At 59.0% G+C, this 17,548-nt stretch overlaps 1 protein-coding gene across 4 annotated transcripts in view; it reads left to right on the forward strand.

Annotated features, from left to right (window-relative positions):
* Window positions 1-14,427, forward strand: part of PERM1 (PPARGC1 and ESRR induced regulator, muscle 1) — a 34,509-nt gene extending 20,082 nt beyond the window's left edge. For 2 of the 4 annotated variants that reach the window (XM_083803219.1, XM_083803220.1), the window contains exons 2-4: window positions 8,293-10,188; window positions 10,990-11,106; window positions 13,097-14,427. In XM_083803219.1, the coding sequence (XP_083659345.1) occupies window positions 8,295-10,188; window positions 10,990-11,106; window positions 13,097-13,176 (2,091 nt within the window). In that variant the 5' untranslated portion in view covers window positions 8,293-8,294 and the 3' untranslated portion in view covers window positions 13,177-14,427. Of the gene's footprint in view, window positions 1-1,616; window positions 10,189-10,989; window positions 11,107-13,096 lie in introns of those variants that run through there. The other 2 variants (XM_083803218.1, XM_083803217.1) reach the window with 2 other exon arrangements.
* Window positions 14,428-17,548: the final 3,121 nt, after the last annotated feature.

Below are 17,548 nucleotides of genomic sequence, written 5' to 3' on the forward strand. Positions count from 1 at the left end.
CCGGCTGGAGCCGGGGACAGGGGATGGATGTCAGCCCCTCTGGAGGTGGCTGTTGTCACGGTTTCTCAGCAGCAAGCCCTCGTTTCGAGCTCCTCGGTGTGGGTCGGGCTGCGATCTGCCGTGCAGGGCACGGTGAAACAGCCGACATCCCACGGAGCCGGCCCTAAGGGTGGCCGCAGCCTCTCCTCCTCCCTCTCCTCTCCCCTTCCAGGTGGTGCCCAGCAGCTCCGCGGCTCCTTCATGCTTAGGGCAAGATCGACCCTTTTTTCCTACAGCTAGCTCCTGGCCTTTCCTGCTGGAAACTGGAAATAAGTGCCTTGAAAGAGAGATTGGGAAGGCAAAAGGCAGGGCCTAAAGGAAGAGGCTCGGGACGTGCTTCAGGCAGGGCACAAATCAGAGCTGCTGCAGCGGCTGCCTGAGCAAATAACCAGCAGGAGACACAACAGGGAGAGGCCAAGGAGAAGCTGCTGATAACCCCGGGTCGCCTCTCGGGGGCTGCGCGGTGGCTCCAGCTCTGTCCTCTTGCGCTGGCGAGGCAGCGGGTGTCCAGGCGTGCTGCCACCCAGCAGGAGCAGGATTAGTCCCAGGCATCGCCCCCCCCGCAGCAGCCTGGCCACCCGCACACGGGAAGGGGCAAAGCACCGCGAGCAGCAGCAGCCCCAGGGATGCTGCAGGGCTGGCTCCGCACCCATCCTGCTCGGCTGGGACCTGCCAAGCCCTGCTCGGGGCACAGCACCGCAGGGGCATGACCCTGAGGTCTCCCCGCTTGCCCTGCTCCATCAGTTTTGAAGCGCTGGGTGGAAAACGACCAGCTTCAGATGTGAGCATTGCTTTATTTTTGGTGCTTCTTCGCTCCCTCTCTCCCCTTCCCTCCTCCAAATCAGGGAACTCAGGACCCCGTGGCTTTTATTTTATTTATTTTTATTTTTATTTTATTTTTATTTTATTTTTATTTTATTTTTATTTTCATTATTTTTATTTTATTTTTATTTTTATTTTTATTTTTTATTTTTATCTATTATTTTATTTTTTTTATCATTTTGGGGCTTACTTTAATCCCTGTTACAGCGTTTTGTCCCCTTCCCTCCTGCCCAGTGCCCGAGCCCTAAGACCAAGAGGTGTTTACACTGTGGGCCTGCCCAGGCGTTGGGACTGGAGACAAACAGCAGAGGGTGGATGGAAATTAACATTTTAACACCGATTTCTGCCTGTCCCCAAACCCACGCTGACCCAGGACCCCTCCACCAGTCAGGGTTTTACCCCGGGACCTGGGGGTTGTCCCCAGGACGGGACCACGTCCCCCCGCCCCAGGGAGCTCCGTCTCCCCCCGGCACGTTGGGAGGCAGATTTTTCGCTTCAAATTACGCTCAATTAAGGAGCGCTAATGGGGCTGGATTTGGTCTGAGCGAGGCAGGGAGCAGGGTCAGGGCCGAACAATATCCTGTTGACATCACTCCCGAGGAGCAATTCACGGGCGCAGGGGAGAAAGGGCCTCGCCGGGACTTCTCCTGGGCACAAAAACCTCAAAGAGGGGCTTGGCCTCTCCTCCTTTCTCCCCTGGCTCCTTTATGGGCAAAGGGGCGCCGGGAGGCACCTTATTAAGGGGGACGTGGAGGGGTACGGGGTGGGGGGGATGAGTGGCCGTGTTCGCCCCGCTGGTGCCGGCACATCCTCTGGGGAGGGGGCGGTGGGGTTTGGTTAACCCGCCTCATTAGTGGCCGTATGACATCATTATCTCACATTAGCGACACTCTTCCAGAGGTAATTGGGAAGCCTCTGGAATGGCCCCGTGACCTTTAATTAATGCAGCGGGGCCTTTTCCTTGGGCCATTCCTCGCTCTGCCTCCAGCAGCTGCTTCTTGTTAAGATGCCGGAGCAAAGGGAGCCCTGCTCCCATGCCGAGCCCCCCCCCACCCCGTGGGGGGAGAGAAATGAGAAGGTGCACGAGCAGTCGGCTGCTGCTGGCTCATCCCAGCCCCTGGGGTCAGCGGCCCCTCGCCCACCCCATCCCCTCGGTGCTGCTCATCGCAGGGGGAAGGCGATCCCACAATCGCCTCGGCAGCCCGGAGGAGCCCCCGCGCGCTGCGGTAAGGGAGGAGGGAGAGACCGCGCTCCTCCCCAGCCTTTCATCTCCTTCCAGCTGCAGCTCTGCTGTCTGCTCCTGCTCTGCTCCTGCCCTTTTTGCCGCTGCTGTCGTCTCTCCGGCTTGGCCTCAGCTGCTTAAATCAATGGGCAGAGATCAGTCACCGGCAGCGCCAGGTAGCGCGGAGGTTTCCGTCAGCATCTGGGCTGTCGTCGTTATTATTAGCAGCGTTATTGCAGCAGCGCCTGGAGGCTCCAGCGCGGGGTGGCACGGGGCTGTGCTTGGCACAGGAGGAGAGCAGGAGCTGCTGTGCTGAGCTCTTGCGTCCTGGTGTACGGCCAGGGCGCTGAAACACGAGGAGAGCCCCAAACGTGGTGACACCACGGGGCTGGGGTGACCTAAAACACATCCCAGACCCTATCGGTGTGCAACCCCGCAGCCTTCTCCGTGCCCTTGCCAGGAAAAAGCCCGACTGGAGCTGAAAAACCGAGCTGTCCTTACCACCCCGGGCCAGGATTTGCTGCCTCGAGTTCTTTTCAAAAGGAGCACAAGAATTTTTTTTTGCAGCATGCAAAGGAACGCAATCACTCAGAAATAACCCAAATAGCTGGTATGCAAATACAAATGTAAGCCACACATCCACCCCCCCCTCCTCACAAGGAAAAGGGGGAAGAAATATTTTACTTTCGTTAAGGAAGGGAGGAAAAAATGTGCACTTCAAATAGGATTCCCAGATGTGGCGCAGGGAGACAGGAAGATGGGAAGAAATCACTGCGGTGGAAGGGCTTTGCTGAAGAGTTATTCCAAAGACAGGAACAACACCATTTCCTCAAAAGACTTCTCTCTTTATTTATTTATTTATTTTTTTTGTAGAAGAGGTGGGTTTGTTGGGTCCTGCTGGGAGCACTGTGTGCGCGCCGAGGGACCCTGATTTCTGATTTCTCCACCAAAACCAGGGCACGAGTGATGCTGGAACATTGCATCCCAGCCCTGTCCTTTTGCATCTCCTCTTCGCCTGCCCTCTCCCCCAGAGATGCTGGCAGGCAGGCTCACTGGGTGGTACTGGGTGGCACTGGGAGGTACTGGGATGGCAGCACCGCCCCGTGCTTTGTCCCAGCTCAGGCTCTGCTCTTGCTGCCCTCCCTCCGAGCACGCACAGCGCCCGAGGCACTGAGTCAATAATCGAGGGCTGTTGTTGGCCCAGCTCTAATCCCGATTTTGTCTCGGAAACCTCTCTAACAGTCTTCAAGCCGAGGAGATGAGGACCGCCGGTTGTCATCCTCCTGGCCACGATCCTCCGTGGGGCTTTTGTATTCGAAACGGGGAAACAAATGAACTCCCTGCGAGGAGCTGGTCAGAGGAGGGGGAGGTTTAATTCGCTGGGGACCGGAGGCAGCGTATTTAAAACACAGGTGGAGGATGTGCTCAGGTCCCTGGGAGCCTTCAGCTCGCGGAGAGCTTTACCTGTTTTGATATTTAGACTCTCAGGTTTTGGGGATCAGCTTGTGCAGAGCAATGCGTGTCCGCCACCACCCACCAGCCGGCCCCAGTGCCGTGTCAGGGAGCAGCAGTGGCTTTGCAGGCACCCCGAGCACAGCTCCCCATAGCAAAGGAGGCTCTGGAGATTCCCATCCTGCAGCCGTCAGCGGGTTAATGCCACCAGGCTGATTTAATTCAAGCCAGGCTGCACCGAGGCAGCCTCCCCTGCTCTGCCCTGGCGGAGCAGCCCCGTGCAAGGAGCTACCAGTGTCTGCAGCCGACCTCTCCTTCGCCCTTTGGAGCTGCTGCCAGTGGGTGGGCTGGGGTCAGTGGTGCTGCCGATCCGCTGGGAACTGGGGTAACTGGAGTCTGCTGGGAGCTGGAGTAACTGGAACCTGCTGGGAGCTGGGATAACTCGGCCGCCCTGCCCTCGCCGGAGCTCCTGGCCAGGGGGTGGCCAGCGCGGGGCCGGAGGCAGCGGGGCCTCGAGGGAGCCCCGCGGATGCGGAGCAGCTTGCATTTGGGGCTGGGGTGGGAGGGGAGGGTGGGAGGGGAGGCCCTTTCAACCCCAAACGTAATTAATCAGCGGCTCGGACAGAAAGGGAGCTGCGGCTGCAGTTCCAGCTACCGTTGCCCTTTCCCTCACACCACGATGGAAGAAAAAGCACGCAGGTCCGTGGAACACCTCACCCCCAGCTGGGATTCCCCAAAATATCTTTTTTTTTTTTTTTTTGCTGAGCGCAGACGAAATAACTGGTTAATCTTTTAGGGGCACGCTGGAAGCAGCTGACACAGTGACGTCTCGCAGGGAGCCTGATCCCAAAAGGAGATGTTGGCTGCCCCTACACACCTCCCCTTCCTTACCCGCCTGCCCTAACGCCATCCCGATCCCAATGCCCCGGGCATCGAAGCCCCCATTTTGGGATTAGCAGAAACCTGTGCATCAGGAGCTTAAAAACCTAGGGAAACCCGTAACTTTCTGGCTGTAAGTGACATCTAGTGGAAACGGAAGGGAAAAAAAAAAAAAAAAATGCTCCCCAGGTGAAATGCAGCTCCTGGCGGGTTCAGCAACGAGACTCGGATTCCCGAGGGCTGCAGCTTCAGCCCCGCAGCTTCTCGTGCAGCAGGACACAGGGGCTGTGTCTGTCTGGGTGTGACAGGGAGCGTGGTTCAGCTCAGCACCACCCCGTGAGTTACGGGCTGGCCGTGCCGTGCCGGTGGCCACCTGGCTTGTGGCTGCTGGTCCCGAGCCAAAAACCCTGCGAGCACCACAACCCACGCACGGGTCCGGCTTTACCACGCCGTAATTCGGATTTAAGTGCTGCAATGGGCTCAGTAAGCTTTGTGGCCGTCCAGGGCTCGCTGCCCTCCGACTGCTGCTGCGGTTTCGTGCTCGTCCCCTCCTGGTTTTGGCGTGGGGACCCGTCCTCCCGCTGCCCCCCTGCCCCGGCCAGCCGGGAGCTGTGTCCTGAGGCTGCTCCGGTGGCGAGCAGAGCCAAGGCTTGCAAGGAAACCTGAAACCCAGCGAGACTTGGATTAGCAACCCGAAACTCAGGCCAGGATACAAGCCTTTCGGAAGAGCTTGGCAGGGTTTCAGGCAAGCGCGGGCTGAGTTTCAAGGCAGCGGAGGCTGACCTTTGAGTGAGCCCACTGCTGGCTTCCCGGGAAGCATGGGCTTGAATTTTAAGAGAGCCTGGGGACAGAGTTTCAGGCAAAAAATAGTAATAAAAAATAATAAAAATAAATAAAATAAAATAAAAACAACACCGTTAAAGGGCTTAGGCAAAAACAATGCAGACCTCCTATGGTTCGGGGGTGATCATTCCTAGCGTTCACCTGTCCCCAAACCAGCAAAACCAGCCTGGTGGTTGCAGCTCCGCTGTGCTCCAAGTTTCAGTGCAGGCTTAACCCCTTCCTCGGCGCGAGTGGCTGCAACCTCCGGGCTTTCTGGGGGGGGCTGAATTCAGGGTTTGCTGGCTCCCCATCCCGAGGGAGGGCTCACGGCGCTCCCCGCTCCCTGCCACCATCTGCACGGCCCACAGGGAGCTCCTGGAAGGGGAGAAACGCATCGAGGGGCGGGCATCACAAGATGGAAAGGCTGCCGCTGCCAGGGCAGAAGACCGGGGCTCAGGGATCAGCTGGAGATGGGCAGAGAAAGCCACGAGCAGTGGCCGAGGCTGAAGGATGCTGATCCAGCTAAAGCAGAAGGCATAACCAAGTGGGCACGAGTCTGCCCCAGGCAGTGGGAGGCAGCACGGGACGACGCAGCCTTGCCCCTGAAGCTGTAAATGTATTTCTCTTTCCACTGTGCTTTTTTTATTCCCCAGCCCTCTTCCTGCAAACTCATCGCTCTCTTCCTCCCCGTGCAGACACCATGTGATGGGTCTCGATCAGGGCAGGGAGGGCTTGTTTGTAATCAAACCCACATTTCTCAGCTGCATTGTCTCTGAAACGCGTTCTGCCAAAAACCTGATACTCGTGACTTGTTAGTGCTGATTTTAAGAGCCCTGTGAAGGTAGAATTTTCCCAAGTGGAGTTTGCTGGATAGGAAATTGCTTATCTTTGACTATTATTCTGTACAGCTCCGATATCTCCTTTCCCCCTGCCAGTTTTCCCTTTGTGCTGGGAATAACGAACGTGGGGGCCATAAAGGGGGGCTTTATATGCTCCCACTTTTCCGTGCCCTTGATCCTGGCTCCTTCTCCTACACTACGTCCTGTGCCGCCAGGCAGAGAGGGGCCTCATCTGCTGCTTTATTTCAGTCCCGTCTCTAATTACAAGTTGACATTAGTTATTTATATAACGTCCTCAGTGCCCAAGCAGGCTGGGAGCGCCAGGGCAGCCGTGCCCGCGGCTCGGCAGGTGGCATCCGCCGCGCGCCTTGCTCCGGAGGTGCAAGCATCCCCTGCAGCATCCCCACGTCCCATGGAGACCCAGAGCCAGGCGTCCACGAGCGGCACGGGGCCGGGCACGCGGCGCCGGGAGGAAATTGGAGACGGTCCCGCTGGACGTCCTTCGTGCATGGCCCCTGCCTTGCCCTTGAGGTCCCCGCTGCGCCTTTAGGGTCGCCCCAGAGGAAGGCGGGGAAGTGCTAGCAGATGTGCAATTCCCCTAAGGACGGTGTGTGGGCTTCGCCCGGTCAGCTAAATAAATACTTGGATGCCTCTCGCGCGGAGGCTTGTTTGTGTCTCCCAGGCCGGGGCGGAACATGTGGCGGGGTGTGTGCAGTTCCTGTTGGGTTTGGTGTGCGGCCGCCCCGGCGCTGGGTTTCAATGTGACACCGATAACGCGGGCCGCCAGCCCGCTGCTGGCTTCCAGTTCCGTCTCGCTGCGTCTGCCGCTTTCATGTTCGCTGCTGTGGTTTGCGAGGCAGAGTTTAAAGGTTTCTCTGACTAACCCCCGGCTGCTGGGCTCAAAGGGAAGGAAGCGGCTGCAGCCAAGAAAAGGAAGCCAGTTGGTTTCCCTCCTGCGTCTGCGAGCGCGTGTGAGGGGGAGCGGGAGCAGGGTGTAGCCAGATCCGAAACGAGATAGGACGGGAAGACAGCAGAGCTCTTCCCTTCCATATTTTCTCGGCTTGACAAGCTCCCCGCGTGCGTCAGCCCGCAGGATAAGGAGAGGAAGCGTGGCCCGGTCGAGGCTCCCCCGGCGCGCTCCAGCTGGGAACGCCGCAGGGCTGCGCGCCGCCGGCACGCCGCGGGGCCGTGCAGTGCGTGATGGCAGCCACGAAGGGGAGCTTCCTCCCCGTGGGACAGACAGCTGGGGCAGGGCAGATATTTCTGGCCCCCTGGGATCAGGGGCTGGCAGGAGCTGGGGGTTATTTCTGGCTCCGGGAGCTATTTCTGGCTCCGGTTGCTGACCCACGGGTGGTTTTTCCCCCATGCCGTGCTCGCCCCCAGGATCCCACCGAGGCTCCCGTGCCCCTGCTGGGATGCTCAGCCCACGGAGCACCCCCAGGAAGATGCGGTGCGGGTATCAGGAGTGGTCCTGGGGACCTCAGGGGGTGCAGGGTGGAAATGAGCCCGCTGCCACCCTCGCCTCTGCCCCATCAGCTTCTAAATATGGGTCTGCCCTCCCCGAACCCATCACACTCAGGGCTCAGGTGACACTCGGGGCTATTTTTAGTGGGTGAATGGAGCTGTGCTGAAGCCCAGCTCTCTGCCCCCGTCAAGGGTACAGCATCATGTTGTGCCGGGAGGAGGTTCCAGCGCGGCTCTTTGAATGGCTCCGCCACCGGCTGAGGTTGTGGCACAGGTAGGATGCGGCTTTGGGGGCTTTCTGCTTCTCCTCCTGCTGCTGGGTCCCCCCCTGCTGGCTTTTTGCTGCAGCTCCCTCCCCAAAACCCAGGGGTAAGGAAGGGCTTGCTGAAATCTTGCATGGGCTGCGCTGCCTGCCACCTTTGTGCATGTCACCGGGTCAGCAGGAAGGAGAACAAATCCTCCACTTTTCACCTGGGTTACAGGAAAAAGGGTGTGCGAGATGCAACGCTGCTGTGGCGCTGAGCAGAGGCAATCCCCAAAACAGCTCTGGGTGGGGTGGTCATGGCAATACCCAGCCCAGCAGTACCTGTCCCACTGGGTCTGCCGTGAGCCACCCTCGCCTTCAACCGATTTCACCCAAAAAACCATGGATGGCAGGGGCAAGGGGCAGGGGGCATGCACCACCACGGATGCTGGTGCCCCCTCCTCACGCCCCGCTCTCTCCGGCCCCCTCCCCTTGCTTTGCCGCTGCAGGCATGGATAACTTCGAGTACAGCATCCAGCTGAACGACAGGGACTGGGCTGAATTCTTGCAGGCGGCCGAGGAATGCGACCTAGCGCCGGCCTCCCTGGCCACGGCGGAGGAGCAGTGTCTCAGTGACATTGAGCAAGGGGACGGCGTGCCCGCTCCGCGCAGCACCAGCGCGGACGGGGAGCTGGCAGCGAGGCCGGGCAGCGGGCCAGGGGCTGGCAGGGCGAGCTGCTCCCCACGTGGGGTGCCCGGGGCGGACGAGGACGAAGCGGACCCGTGCTCGGCCAGCAGCTTTCTGCGTGGGAGCGACCAGCCCGGCTGCCTGCTGCCTGCTCCCATGCCCAGCGCGCAGGGGACGCAGCCGCCCCGTCCCCCCGCGGCCGAGAGCATCCCAGGGCAGGACGCGGCATGCGAGGTGGCAGCGCCGCAGACAGCATCGGGGGAAGGAGCCACGACCAGCAGCAGCAGCAGCAGTGGGGCCATGGAGCCTGCTGGCCACCCCGCTGCACCCCATGCCCCTGCGCACGGAGGGGATGCCGGGGGGGAGCAGCCCCATGGAAGCCCGGTGGCGGCACAAATGTGTGCCCCGGATGTTTCGGCGAGGAAAAGTCTTAGCGCAGCTGCCTGCGTGGAGCCTGGGGTGCAGGGACCCCCTCCCAACCTTCCCCCCAGCCCTGCCCCGGAGGCTGCTCCCAGCTGCCCGGCTTGGCCCCCAGACCCTGGGCAGAAAGCGGGGCCGGAGCCCAGCTCCCCGGAGGTGGTGAGACCCAAGGTGCCAGCGCAGATGAGGAAGAGCCGTAAGCAGCGCGGAGCCGGTGCTGCCGAGGTGACCCCGGTGGACAGGGAGCCAGCGGGGACCCCGGCACAGGGCAGCGGGGCGCCCACCAGGGCACCATCGTCCTCCCCGCTGACCTCGAGGAAGAGCAAAGGGAAGGAGAAGGCGGCCAAGCCGGCACCCATGCGGCTGGGGAGCGAGGAGGCAGCGGAGAGCAAACGGCCGGCAGCCAGCCCTGGAACAGATGAGGGAGATGTGCCCACGAGCATCCCCCCGAAGCAGAAGGCGAAGGAGCCGGGGGCACAATCCCCCGGGAAGACGAGGGCCCCCAAGCTCCCCAAAGCAGGACAGGCAGGGGGATCGGGCGTGCGTGACGATGTGCCGGTGATTCTTACCACCACAGCCCCAGACCCTCCGGGAGAGGCGTGCCGGGAGGGGAAGGCTCTCCGTCCCCAAAGCGTGGCTGTCCCTGCAGGGGATGCTGCCAGGGGGGGCCCTGGGGAGCCTGCAGCTGAGCCCCCCGTGGAGGTGAGCCCCCCAGGCTCTGCAGCCGGGGGCTGCGCAAGGGCAAACTCGCTGGATGTGACTTGGCCCGAGATGTACGACTATTTGTTCTGTGACTCCCAAGGGGAAGAAGAAGCAATGGTGAACTCGGTGGAAGGCGAGAAAACACCCTTGGAAAGGGAAATATCCTTGCCTGAACTGTATGAATATTTTTTCAATGAACCTGAAGGAAACAGGAAAAAAGTCAAGGGCAAAGAGAGGAAGCGAAAGAAGTTGAGCAGCTTGGACCGCGATCAGCAGAAAGAGGAACCTGACCTGGCGCTGGTCAAAGAGCCCCAGGCTGCCACGGTCCCGGAGCTGTACGAACACTTCTTTCCCGACGGGCCTTGGAACAGGGGGGGCTGGCGGGGGCTTTTCTTCACCACGCCAGCCTCCGAGGTGAAGAAAGCCGTGGGGGCTTTGAGGTCCTTCCTGCAGAGGCCGATTCACCTTGGCAGAGGCCAAGTGCCGGTGCCGCCGGCTCTGGCGCGGAGAGGATCCGGAGAGCCGCTCGCCCTCGTGCCGCTGGGAAGAGGCCAGGCGCAGCCCCAAGCTTTGGACATGGCCCTTGCCCTGAGAGGTAAAGCACCGCGACCCCGTGCCCAGCACCCCTGGCTCTGCTCGTGATGCTCATGGTTCTGCTGGCCCCGCGGGAAGGACGGGGACCCGGGGGAGGTCTGGGCATGGCCGGCTTTGCTCTGAGCGTGCTTGCAGTGGGGTGACGGGCTGGCCACAAGTCCCTGTCCTACCCGGTGTGGCTGTCCCTGCAGTCGTGCCATCCCACCGAACCATGTACTTGTGTTTCTGGCGAGGGGATGGGAGGGTAAAGAGTAAAATCAAAGCCCTCAGGCCCCTGAGATAAGGCAGCGGCTGCCGAGCCGCAGGCTGATGAGGTTGGGTTGCTGATTGATCTTGAATTGGTGGGGGAAAAAAGTGTGCATGGGGGGGGAACACATCCAGCTGAAGGTGAGGGGGGGCTTAAAAACACGGGCTGAGATTTGCAAAGCACCATCCAGAGACCCCAAAGGCTTCCTGAGCGCGGGGGCAGGTCAGAGGGATGGGGGGAAAAGGCAGAGCGGGTCTGACCGCCAGGACAGCCGGCGTATTTGTCTTAGAGCTTACGCGGGGCTTAGAGCCGCAGTGCCTCCCGTTAATATTAAAACCAAACACCGAGTGACTCATCCCAAGGGGCGCCTCAAAACAGAGCTCCCAGTCTGTTTGCACAGAGAAAAAAAAAAAAAAACAAAAAACAAGAAAAACCTTTGCCACGGTGGTAGCTAATTAATAATCCGGCTTTAATTAAACGCCTGATCAAATAAATGCGGGAGCAAAAATAACCTACTTCTACGAGGCGTCCTGAAGCTTGCTCTTGTCCCCACAGGGATACCCGAGGCCCCGCTGCCGCTGACCCACAAGGACATGTGTCTCGTCTTCTGCGCCTTCGCCTCCTGGGCGGTGAAAACCTCCGACCTGCAGGCTCCGGATGCCTGGAAAACCAGTGCGTGCGGCGCGGGGCTGGGGGAGAGGGGTGGGCAGGGGCTGGGGGAGGACCCGGCGGGGAGGGAGGCAGGGATGCTAACGGACCCCATGGTGCCGGCAGGGAAATGCAGACACTTTCCTGTTTTTGTAGAGTCCTGCTGCTTTTTAACATGTCCCATAGGAGTGTCAGTCCTGAGTCCTGCTTGCTTAGGGTCTTTCTCTTTGCACGGTGTCTGCTGCCTTCAGCTGAGCCTGGCTTTATCCCCGCTCCATCCAGCCTCAGTTAGGGACCAGTATGGGGTTTTGGGGATAGGAGAGGCTTTTTTAAGGTCCCTGCTTTCAAGGAGCATCACCACGACTTCAAGTGTGCACATTTACCCTCCCTCAGCTCAGATGGAACAAGTACATGCATTTTTATAATGTGCCACAAAGGGATAATCTTTTTCCTAAATACCACCCCGGTGGCGCATTGACCCTGCCAGCTCCTCCATCATCCCCACGCGTGCCCCAAAACAAGCGTGCCCCAAAACACAGCCTGCACAAAGCACAACCCTCGGTCCCCCTCTCCAGCCACAGCCAAGCTGGTGGCAAGGCAAGAAGGGGCAGCACACGGGACGTGGCACCGAGGAGCAGGGCACGGGGCCAGCGCCGCCCATGGGCTCTCCGGGGAGGAATGTTCCCCACGAAGGTCACGCAGGAAGCTGACACCCCGGGGCTGAGAATAGCCCGTTAGCTAAGATTGCTCCGCGCAGCAATCACAAGGAGCTCTTGGCCTGCTCTTCGTTGCCTTCTTAGTACGAGGCAGAGGTGGCGGAGGGGGTGCGGGAAGCAGGACGAGGCCTCGTGCCATGGGGTTGCGTAAGGCAGCGTGCAAGGGGCTTTGCCTGGGCAGAGAGCTGGGCAGGCTGACCTCTCCTATGAACCAAGCTGAAAACCCGCACCAGAGGCTCAGAGAAGGGCCTCGTTCTGTGTGCATTCTCCCCGAGGTCTTGTTTGTAGCTCTGCATTTTCTGATTCAGAGTTTGGGGTGTTTTCTGCTTTGGGCTGGGATCAGAATATCCGCAGACAGCCCACAAGAAAAAAAGATTTCTTGGCATCTTCCTGGTCTGAACAGTAGAAAAGGAAGGGAATGTCCTGAAGCTCTGGTCAGGTTCCCTACTGTGACCTTCTCATCTGAGATCAGACATCTCCACGATAGCCTGTAGACCACCGCCCAGCCAGGCAAGCGTAGATATTTCATCACCATTTCCACTGGTCTTTCCCCAAATCTCCTTCCTTTCCAAAAGGTCCTTCCTTCCCAAAACGTCCTTCACTTCCCAGAAGGTCCTCCCTTCCCAAAAGGTCCTTCCCTTCCCAAAAGGTCCTTCCCTTCCCAAAATGTCCTCCCTTCCCAAAAGGTCCTTCCCTTCCCAAAATGTCCTCCCTTCCCAAAGGGTCCTTCCCTCCAGCGACCCGGCAGCTGGCCTCTCTCGGGGCACGCAAAGCTGCTCGGGAGGGATGGGAGTCCTGCGTGAGCAACAACTCCCGCAGCAGGACCAGCACCGTGCAGACACCAAGGTAAGGCTGCCACCTTGAACACCTCGGCAGAGCAGGCCCCAGGAGATGGGATTTTCTTCCAAAAGTGCTTTTTTATTGATAATCCCATCCATAAATGGCCACAAGCCACTCCAGACGCAACCACCAGCACTGGATCCATGCCTCGTGTGATTCCCTAGTGCTCACTCTCCCCACGTCTCAGCCAGCCCATGAAGTCTGTGTGCTCTTTCCCTCCAAACCAGCTATTTTTGGGGGAAAACGGTGTGCCCAAACTGCAGGAATAAATGTGGTCTGCCGAGCTGTGTGCAATGTGGGGCTGAATGTGCTGGGGACAACTCGGTGTGGTGGGGACAAGGAGTGAGGGCAGGAGGGTCTTGGTGCATGGTCAGTGGCTTGTGATCCTCACGTTGAGAGAAGGATATTTTGGGTTGGGAAGAAGGCTCACCATGGGACCACGATGTTTTTTTTTGCAGTGTTCCTGGCGAGCTTTGGCACGCTGTCCGCCATCCGCTACTTCCGACGGCAGGCCAGAGAAGGACGCCCGCGGACCTAGCCCCGGCGCACGCAGGAGGTGCTCCCCCGGGACGGGCGAGGACGGAGGAGGCAGGGGCCGGGCACCTCGTCCTTGGGCAGCGTGGGAAGCCTGGATCCCAGTACCGAGACTTCTCTGGACCCATCCCCAAAAGGGACAGGGTGTCACAGGAAGCAGGATCCTTCCCGTGGCGGTCGTTGGCAATACGGTAGGCGGTTTGTACCTGTACTGGACACAAGAGGAGCCCGGCGTGGGCTGGCTCGGTTCTTTCTTTGCACACTTCTTGCATCCTCGTGCCATCTGCTAGGAGTAGTCATGGTGTCTGACCCAGGGCGCTGCTCGCCCGTCCTCCCTGCTGAGCTCAGCTGGGGGCAAAGGAAGGCGCTGGAGGGAGCAGCAGAGGGAGGAGGGAGCCAAAGAAGCCAGGAAAAGGGCTTCGAAGGGCTTCTTGTCCTACTAAAGGGTTGGGGGGAAGAGAGGAGAGAGCTGGGGAAGAGCTGTCTCTGCCCAGCATGGCGCTTTGCTAAGAAGATGCCACAGCAAGGGGACGGAGGAGAGCAGGAAGAGGGGCTGAACGAAGGGAAGAGCCCTGGCAAGGACAGGAGTTTGTTGGAGAGGACACGGGGCGCAGGCACTTGGCCAGCCAAGGGTCTAGGTGTTCCACTTGGGGCCTCTGCTGCCTCCCGTCCTAGGAACATGAAATAGGAGGGGATGGAGGGTGAGCGTGGGGCTTTGTGGGGCAGGGGGTGAGACCCGGCACGGAAAGGGGGTGGAAAACACCAAGGAGGTGGTTCGGTTTCTTCCCTGTCTCGAGTGCCGTCCTGGGACCCAAGGGCATTATTCATGAGGGTTTTCTGCACTCCCAAGTCTGGCGACAGCACAAACGTGAGATTTGTTAAGCACTTAGGGACCAGATCCACAAAGGTACTGGGGGGAAATGTGCCCCAAATGCCTGTGTGGGTCTGCCTATGAGCTTTGTAGGAGCAGTAAGGGTTTGTCTTCTGGAACAGAAGGAGAGGTTCGGCTCTTTCCTTGAAATGCAGAGTGCCATGTAATTTTAATGTGTGTGGGGTTGCACTTAAGACCGTGTATTATTGCAGATAAGAGGGCACACTCTGGTTGCACAGTGAGACACGTAGCAGTAGGTGGTAAGAGGGATGTGCAGGCTCTATATGGACTATAGTAGCTGTATGTTCAGTAGGAAGAGTTTTGTGGAGGAAGAGAACATATTTAATATGCTGAAAGCTTCTAATAAAGATCTATCCCATTTAACACTTCTGCGTGCCTTCCTCTGTCTGCATCGTCCACGCGTGGAGCTGTTGAACGAGTGTTGGGTTTTAAAGGATGAGAAATCAATTTATACTGGGTCTGCCGGTATAAAAGCATAGAAGAGGATGGGGAGCCCTGGAGGACGGAGCACCCAGGGTGCTGGGCTGCTTCTCCTCCCCTTTGGCTGCATCCCCAGGGCCTGTCCCTGAGCACGCACCGTGCCCACGAGCCCAGCGGTGAGCACGGGGGGGGCGCAGGGAAGCAGCCCCCAGGTCTGCTCCGTCCTTCCCTGCACAGCCTGGCACTGCAGCCCTGGAAGTCCTGCCGAGCAGACCTCGCTCGCAGGAGCACGGCAGGCAGAGGGGAGGTGGAAAGGCTCACATATGCTCAGTTTTACTGTTTATCCAGCCATAATCCATTAAGCGCTCCCCACGAGCTCAGCGGCAGGTGGAAATGCGGCAGCCTCGGCGTGGCGGGTGGGTAATGGGGGAACAGCTGGAGGAAGCGGGCGATTTCATTCTGCAGGGCTTTCCTGGGAGACCAAGTGACACGGAGCTGAGCAAAGCAGAAAAAGGGCAGAGGAGGGCAGCAGACAGGCTTGCTGAAAGGAAGGGGGCCCTGGGACCGCCAGCCCTCCTCTCATCCTGCACAGCTCCTCCTGCAGACTGAAGATCCCAGCGGAAGCTGAACCACAAACAAGCATTGCTGGATTCTTCCTTGCTTTGAATTTTTCAGATTTTTGTGTTTTCTAGCCTTGCCACACAAGCCTGGAAGAAATAACCTTTTCCCTTCGCTTTGCAGGTGCAGGAACAGTTAGTTTCCCTCCCAGCTTGTGCAGCGCTCCCAGGTGCAGTGCTGGCAGCTAATAAAGGCTCGTGCCAGAAATCACCAAATTTAATCCCGGGCAAAATGGCTGGGAAAGCTGCCCTGGTTTGTCTCAGTGGTGCAAAGTTGGCCTGGAGATCTCGGTGGATCTGGGAGCCTTCCTGGCCAGAAGCCACGGTGTTGAGGACACCTTTGAGGACATCAGCTCCTCCAGGAGCTCTGGGATGGGGGCACGCACCTGATCCTTTCTAACACCCTTGGTTTGTGTCTTCCTGAACTCCCACCCCAACTCCTGCCAACCCTAACCACTCTGATTCCAGGAGTCCATCTCTCTGCCTCAATGTCTCCATCCCAGAGTGTGAAACCTGCGCCAGCTTTCTTCCCAGAAGAGCTCAGGACCACGTTACACCACGGGCAGCGTGAGGCGCCCATCTGCTTTGCGGTGAGAGCACTTTGCCTGCCTGGGACCGTCGGGATCTGGTCCTTCAGAGCTTGGGCTTGGAGAAACAAATGTGCTTTGGCACCTCCCCCTGCACAAGTCACCGAAGACGCCAGATTATCCACCAGGTCACAGGTGCATTTCACACTCCTTTTGTTCTCCGCTGGCAGAAGCAGATGAAATAAATATTTCAGAAGATGGATGTTTTCAGTCCACTGCAGATGCAACGGGAAATACTGCAAGAAGCTCGTTGGTAGCAGCTCCGGGAGCGTCTGCTGTGCTCGTTCAAGCAGCGGCGTCTCCGGTGTCCTTCAAGGAAACCAGCACGGGCTTGCCTGCAGTTTTAACGCTTGGTTTGTTCTCTGACCTTTTAAGCTCTCGCCTCTCTCCACGGCCAGGTCAGCCTGCTTGTATCTGTCCCCGGAGGGAGCAGCCAGAAGCTCACCGTCTTTTGCAACAGCCCCGGCCACCACAATAGAAACGACCTTTTCGGAGCATCCTCGCGGCGGCGGCGAGGCTGTTTGCACTTCGCTGAAGAAAACGTCAGGGCCGGCAGTGGGAGCCGTGCCATCCCGCCCCGCTTCCTCGCCTCGCACGTAGCTCCCACATCTGACACCTCGTCGTGCCAAGCAGATGAAAAAGTCAGGCAGGTGCACGCTCCTGGGCCGCCGGGGCATACCACGCGCTGCCCTGCCATGCGCGCCGGAGCCGGGGTGGGCACGGCTCTGTGCCTCTCCCCCTCTCCTGCAGCAATCCGCTTCGCCAGAGCAGCTCCTGTTATTTATTTATTTATTTATTTATTTATTTTTTTGCTTCACCTTCTCAGTAATGAAATCAGAGCAAAGCTTCCTGCGGGCATTTCTGCTGGGTCATTTCTGCGTCATCGCCGTCTTCTCGCGGGACATCAGAGGGATGTCTGAGGGCTGCTGGTGCCAGCCCTGGATGGCTGCAGCGGGGCTGGCATTGCCTTTTGCCCCCTCCTTGCTCGCAGGGGCAGCAAGGCCAGGACGAGGCACCGGGGTGGGCTCCCAGCGAGGATCCCCGAGGGAGCTGCGCATCGCCGAGCCGCTGCGTCCTGCGCATCGCCAGGTCCCTGCTCGGGGGCAGCGCACTCTTCCCGGGGGTTCCCACACCTCGAGGGGGCACAACACTCAATTCACGGCTTTTAGCACCAGCGAAGGAGTCGAGATTATCTGTCACGGGGGAACTGTTGGCAGTGAATGTCACCTTGTGCCGTGCACCTGCTCTGCGAATAGAGGCGGGTGTCCTGTGACCGTGCGGAGCCGCGGGATGTGCCCCCCAGCCTCACTCAGGCTGTGCTGCTGCTGCTGGGGTGGATGAAGGCATTTTCCAGGAAAAGGGAGGTATTTCGCGCGTTCACTGGGTCAGCATCCCGATGGGAAACCTTCAGGAAAACCCAAGGCCACCAAACCCAATGACTCGACAGGGAAGGCGGGCTGTGGAGCTCAGGTGGGAGGCCTGACCGGTCTGATGCTCGTGGGGGCTGGTTAGGAAACACTTTAGGGCTTGTATATGCACATAAATTGTTGTGTATTAATGGTGCCAGCCTGGGAAAACCGTACAACCTTCCGAGCAGGGATAAATAGAGGGAGACCAGGGAGAAGGGCTGCTTATAGGGGACCCAACCCCAGCTGGGAAGGGGAATAAGCCAAACTCCTTTAGCTGCTTGTAGGCAGGGGCTGTACAAGCATTTCAGTGGCAGTTTGCCATCATAATCCTTAGTTGCTATGGGGTAGCAGCGAAGAAAGAGCAGAGAGCAGGTCTTCCTGAGCAGCTGGGCAAAGGTGGGACGCTTGGGTCGTGCCCACACCCCCAGCCCAGCTCTCCATCGGTGCGAAC

Source organism: Anser anser (assembly GCF_964211835.1).
Source record: "Anser anser genome assembly, chromosome: 17".
Taxonomy (NCBI): domain Eukaryota; kingdom Metazoa; phylum Chordata; class Aves; order Anseriformes; family Anatidae; genus Anser; species Anser anser.